General features: G+C 35.4%; 1 protein-coding gene across 3 annotated transcripts in view; it reads left to right on the forward strand.

The window, feature by feature from the left end:
* The window catches only part of LOC106870013 (palmitoyltransferase ZDHHC23), a 32884-nt gene that overhangs the window by 10758 nt on the left and 15279 nt on the right, over positions 1-6847 (forward strand). For 2 of the 3 annotated variants that reach the window (XM_014915978.2, XM_014915975.2), the window contains exons 2-3: positions 2761-2921; positions 4794-5350. In XM_014915978.2, coding sequence (XP_014771464.1) covers positions 2809-2921; positions 4794-5350 — 670 coding nt within the window. In that variant the 5' untranslated portion in view covers positions 2761-2808. The remainder of the gene's footprint in view (positions 1-2760; positions 2922-4793; positions 5351-6847) is intronic. The other variant, XM_014915977.2, reaches the window with a different exon arrangement.

The following is a 6847-nucleotide window of genomic DNA, read 5'->3' on the forward strand; positions in this document are numbered from 1 at the left end:
GGTCAGCCCGAGGCTATAGTAGAAGACACTTGCCCAAGGTGCCACGCAGTGGGACTGAACCCAGAACCATGTGTTTGGTATGCAAGACAAGTAATTGCAAAACAAAGGATTAAAAAATACAATAAGAAAAATCTGGTTTCAATATATAAGAAAAAAATTTTTTTATTGGAAAAATAAATTAAACAAATATAGTGATATTTTATTCAAAAAGCCACTATTTTACACAAACTTACTAAATCTTAATTATTTTATAAAAGGAAAATTACTACTAATAAAAGGAAATATAGAAGAAATTCTAAAAAAGGACTAAATAGATTAACTAAAATGTACATTTCTGCTTTGGGCATCAAAAATCTAATACTCAAAGAAAGAAAAAAATACTGCAGTAATTGTTTATAATTTTGTGAAAAATGTTGAAAAGGATGGCTTATTGGCTCTTTATTGGGGACAAAATTTGTATCATACTTTTACTAATGAATGCTATTTGTTCCCAAGAAATGCTGTTGAATATGTGCCATTAAACGTTTTAAGATCACATGATTAGATAATCTGAAGATAGTAATTGCAAAATTATTCTATCTGATAATGAAGAACACCTATGCCAGTTAATGAACAAAATCAAGGAAAAGGAGATCAAGAAAATGATGAATATGAAATCTAGAATGTCTTTGTGATTTGAAGATGGGTGTCCTGATAAAAAAACTCAACTTATTAAAACAAGGTACCTTCATTAAAACAAGGTACCTTCATTAAGCTATTCAAGGAATTTCATCAGACTTGACTATTTTGGAAATTAGAAAAAAAAAAATGAAAAAATTAGAAGAATACATTGGCATTCATAGTGACTGTTTGTATTGTCTTGGCCAATCTGATTGCACCAACAGACTTGAGCTTCTTAGAAGATTGGCACCACACATTTCAAGACTCAGAACTCTTTTGACTAATGTGCACAGACTGAGAGCTGTCTGCATTTGGTGGCATCTGTATGACATTGCTCTTCTGGAAGGTAATTGGCCTATGTTTAAAAAGCTGATGAACAAAACCACCCTTGCTGTCAATAGTTGTAACATAATTGAGGAACTATAAGAAAAAGAAGAACAAGAACATCATTCAGAAACAGATGTTGTCAATTAATTTTCACCTCAAGTAAAAAACTTTAACAAAGAAATGTAGAAAATGAAAGTTAATGCTTGTGAGATTTACAAATAATGCAGGATCTCGAAATTATAACCTACACTCTTGTCTTTGAGACAGAACATGTGTGTGTGTGTGTATAAGAAAATGAGATGACAAAGGAAAAATAATTATGTTATGAACTTCATCCTGCATTATCTTGTAGCTTTGAGATTTCGATGATGTGATTGTACATGTTTTAGACTAATATTGTAGAGTAGGCATGAGAGGCTGGATATGGCTAGGCTAAACATAGAACAGGAAGGATATTTTGGCTGGATATGGCTTGTTTAAATACTTAGGGGTTAAAAGCACATTATTTGAAGTATTTCATCACCGCAGTATAATGTTTTCGCTAAAATCAAAGCAAACAGGAAAGCGTAGTATATTTTAGTATAATATAAATTATTGCATTTATTTATTTATTTTGTACTGAATTTAACAATTTGTCTTTTTAGAATAGTGTTTATTTTAAAGCTTTATATATTTGCCAAATCCCTCAAAGCAAACTTATGTCACGACTCACTGTTGACTGTTAGCCACTGTTCTGTTTAGATATAGTTTACTGAAAAGATTAAATTGTAATCATATCTCCTCCCTGCAGTGAATTCTAGATAAACTGAATTTCAGATCTGAATTCCTGTCAGGTTGGCACTTGTTTATATTATCAATGTTATTTTTAGAGAATAGTTCTCTAAAAAGTCAGGTTTTAATGAAACATCTAGAATGATGGTAATTATATTAGGGAAGGTTTGTTTTAATTAGGAATTTTGTTTCTTAATCCCAATTTATTGTGGTTAGTCTTGACTACTGTAGTAAAAAAAAAATTGTCGACTTTTTCTCTTCTTAATATTATAATTAAATAGGTAGCAAGCTGGTAGAATCATTAACACAGCAGGCAAAATGCCTAGTGGCATTTCATCCATCTTTACATTCTGAGTTCAAATTCCTTTCATCCTTTTGGAGTCAATGTTGAGCACTGGGGCCGATTTAATCGACTTAGTCCCTTCTCCAAACCTGCTGGCCATGTAATTAAATAGGTGGCAAGCTGGCTGAATTATTAACACAGTGGAGAAAATGCCTAGCACATTTCATCCATTTTTACATTCTGAGGTCAAATTTTGCTGGGGTTGACTTTGTCTTTCATCCTTTCAGAAGGGTCAATAAAATAAGTACTGGCTGAGCACTGGGGTCAATTTAATTGATTTAGTCCCTTCCCTGAAATTGCTGGCCTTGTGCTAAAATTTGAAACCAATATTGTAATTAAATAATGTTGTTTGATGAAAAGTCATGTAATAAACCCTTTTGATACCAACATGCTTGAGACTGCCCCAGATTTTATGATACAAACTTCCTATTATAAAGTGGTCTAAATTTAAACCATCCATCAAAATTTTATGTTAATTTCTGTTCTAAAAACCTGTTGAATAATGACAAGGTTATTTTACTGAATTTCTCTTTATTTTCAAAATTAATTGAAACAAAGGCAGTATATTTCATCAGAAATATGGTAACAAAAGGGTTAAATCATACTGTTTTCCATAAAACTTATTTTTATTTTAACTATGCAACTTCTCTTCATTTCAGAGAATTTTAATTGAAACAGAAGTAGACATATTGGATTAAAGAATCAAAATGACTGATCAAACAATTCTTTGTTGCTGTGAATATATTAACAAAAGTGGGGAGAGAAGTCACATGTTGGCTTGCTGTTGTGATTGTGAAGATTTGGATAAAGCTTGTGATAAGTAAGTGTTTTTTGTCTTTTTTTTTTATTTTTGAGATAATCTATGGCATGCTTTTGGTTCTTCAGAAATGGCAGATTACCAGACTCAGCTTCTTGTAGGTGTTTGTTTCACCATTCTAAAGCTTGACTGTACTGATTTTTTTTTTGTGTGTGTATAAAACAGATACTAGTTACATTCTAGGACTGATTTAATTGATCATTTCCTCCTTCTCTAAAGATAATGACATAATTATATGAGCAGTAAATACAAAGGTGGAAGTGTAATAGAATGTTAATGAGCCATATGGTCAAGATGAGCTGATAGATAAACTAGGTATAAGAGGAGTTAAATATAATGTGTAAGGAAGAAGACTGTTGGTACTGACACATTTCATATGAAGGATAACTGATGGATAAAGAAGTTCCAGGAGATCTAAGTAGAAGAGGAAGATTAAAGAAGACATGTGCTGTAGTGGTAAAAGCTGATCTAGGGATGTTGAACATCACCAAAGAGATGACAGAAGGAATGCAACAAATGGTGCAGACATAGAAAAGAAGACATAAAAATGATAATGATGATGATGATTACAATGTTCATCATAATTGTTGTCATCATCATCAGTTAGTTGTCCTTCTTTCTTTTTTTCCTTTTTAATTCTTTTTCAATAGCTTAGTCATTGGTGGAGGGGTAGCAATCATGACCCCTTTCCAGTACCTCCTTGGCAGTAGGGAAGGAGGGAAGGCAAGAGAGAGAGAGAGAGAGAGAAGGGGGCTAGAATTGGACATTTGGCCTGAATGCTTGCAACAGTGGACTTTGTGAAAGACACCCAAGTGGTTGGCTAGATTAGCTAGTGGTGTTAAACTGGGCTATAGATTAAGTCTGTTACATAAGAAAAGGAATACCTCTAAAATAGACTCTCAGAGTTTCCATTTATCAAATTCTACTCACATAGCTTTTGTTTGACTCAAACCTAGGGTGGAAGATGCTTATCCAAGGTACAGCATGATAAAATTGAACCTAAAACCATGTAGTTTTGTAGCAAACCGCCTAACCACACTTCTATTCCAGTACCCATTGTAAGACATATAATGGACTCAGTCCAATTGTCTAAACACCCCTCCTCTTTCTTTTCCCATTTCTTTATACCTATTATGAGACTCCGCATGTGCCTTCACAAAGGCCATTTTATGAGATAAAATGGCTTTGTGAAGGCACATGTGGAGTGGTTAAGATTTTGGGCTCCAGTGAGTTCAATTTCTGGATCAGGCAGTGTGTTGTGTACTTCAGCAAAGCACTTCATCTCATGTTGTTCCAGTCAACTCAGTTTAAAATGAGTACCAGCTGTCTCATTCTCAGTATTTTTGTGCATGTATTTGTATATGACTAAAAGAATTAGTGAAACATATTACATACTATCAGATTGTACTTGCTTGCAAGTAATGTGTAAGCTTTGTCTGTGTACATGCATATGTGTAAGCTTTTCAATGTTCCATATGTTAACTTTGTTAACACTAACCAATAAAAATTGATGTTTTAATTAGTTAATAGTTTCATTTATGTTAGACCTTCCGTTCATGAATGCCTTCACCAAAAATATCTGAAAATATAATTCAAAGACACGTCTGGTATTTGTGCGTGCGTGCGTGTGTGTGTGTATGCCTGTGTATGTATATATATGTGTCAGTAGGTATGTGTGTTGGTGTATGTATATATGTATGGATGCATGTTTGTGTATGTGTGAAGATAGAAATGTATATGCATGTGTGTAAGTATGTTCGTGCTGGTGTGTTTATATCTTTAGGTAGTTATGTGTACCTAAACACATACACAATAAATTGTTAATCCTTATTCGGAGATGTTAAAGAAATTTTCTTTCTTTCTCTTTTTGCTCAGTTGCTTGTGCTGTAAAGAAATACCAAGTGATACAATGAGAAACATTACTACTACCATATCTGATCGCTGTCGTATTCCCTGGTGCTGCGGTCATGGGGCAATCCAGGTTCGTCTTGATGTCATCGTCCCTGTTGTTGTTGTACCATCCTGTATCCTTATAGGCACAGTGGGGCCAATCACCACCATAGTCACACTCATTTTCATGCCGATCATTATGTTAGTAAGTTACCATCTCTGGCGACGCCACCACAGTAACATGCGGACCAAATTATTTTCTACCTGGGCAAACATATCCATTCTGTTTAGTTATTTTGTCTTTCAAACGTTTGTTGTTGGTTTCCGTAAGATATTGTTATGGGAGTTCCTATTGCTCTTCACTGCCTTTTTAATCATGCTCTATTGCTTGTATCAGACAAAAAAACAACCAGGAATTCTTATGAAACCAAACTTAACAGCTTCCAAACTAAATGAAAATGAAAGTCATAACATACAAGTAGATACTAGTGTTATGATACCAGCTGGAGAAATCACATGGATAGATTCACGACCAATTGAAGGTTTGTGAGATTTTTTTTCCATTCTGTCTTTTTCTCTCTCCTTTTTTTTTTTTTTTTGATGATGTAAATAGTGTAAGCAAAAAAATGAACTAAAATGGATGATCCTAAGGTAGTGAAAAACTCCATGGCGAGCTGAACTGCAGAAGTTCTTCTTATTCCATTCAAGTATTTTAGTCTTAACTCCTTATACTTTAAAGGAGCCCAGGCCGCATCTATGTCATGAGCCTTGGATACTCTTTTGCTGTCACATTCTGTGCTACTGTCTGCATAGCAACCTGATCCTTTTCATGTGATCAAGGTGCCCCACAGCCATTATACCTTGGATGTCCTAACCATCTTAATCCAAGACACCAACTGATCATAGAGTAAATTATGTCTTCTGAAATTCACACTCATTCCTCCTTGACCAGACCCAGTTAGAACTCTTCTCAGCTGTTTCTGCCATTGCCTTAGAAGCTTTGTTCCTCTTTACTCCAGAAATTAAAGCCCTTTCATGTGACCATAGGCAGATTTACCCACCCCTCTGCTCTCATTTCTAAGGAACAGACTTTGACTTGGAAACCCGATTCTCTTAGTTTGGTGGCTAAATGCCATACTTCACAATCTCATAGATGTGGGCTTCCTTCATTCTGCTTTCATATGGCATAGGGAATTCAATCAGAATTACTTGCTTTGATGAAAGAGTGGAATACAGTATCTGGTCTCATACCACTCTTGTTGATGAGGTCTAGGTTATTCTCTCATTCTGGAAAGTCTGTTGTGCACTCCTACTCATTTACTTCTTCCAATAGACACTGCTTACATTATTCAGTTGGTACAGCTGTTCCAAGTCACAATCTTTTGCTCTCAACCATTTAGAATGTTGGAGGAGCTTCTGGTGGCATCATCTTCCGTCTTGTAATACAGATCACATGTAAGATCACACTTGATTCTTCCACATGTATCTCCCTTAAGCTAGCATCATTTTGCATGATCTTAGGATATGTTCTATTGTTTGTTTGCCTTCACTGGATTTGTATTGAAGGGCAGGAAGTCATATACAGGTCCAAAGATGAAACTGATCCTAAGAGCCATATCCAACATGCCATGTTCATTGATTTCCTAATTAATACTCTGGAATAAAGATTGAATGATAGTAAAGTGAGGTTATGTTTGTCAGAATATTTGACTGAACTGAAGACTTTATTTAGCTGTCTTAAGTCTTCTCTTACGCATATCTATGTTCATCATCATCATCATCATCGTTTAACGTCCGCTTTCCATGCTAGCATGGGTTGGACGATTTGACTGGGGACTGGTGAAACCGGATGGCAACACCAGGCTCCAGTCTGATTTGGCAGAGTTTCTACAGCTGGATGCCCTTCCTAACGCCAACCACTCAGAGAGTGTAGTGGGTGCTTTTACGTGTCACCCGCACGAAAACGGCCACGCTCGAAATGGTGTCTTTTATGTGCCACCCGCACAAGCCAGTCCAGGGGCACTGGCAACGATCTCGCT

The sequence above is a fragment of the Octopus bimaculoides genome, chromosome 5 (assembly GCF_001194135.2).
Source record: "Octopus bimaculoides isolate UCB-OBI-ISO-001 chromosome 5, ASM119413v2, whole genome shotgun sequence".
In the NCBI taxonomy this organism is placed as follows: Eukaryota; Metazoa; Mollusca; class Cephalopoda; order Octopoda; family Octopodidae; genus Octopus; species Octopus bimaculoides.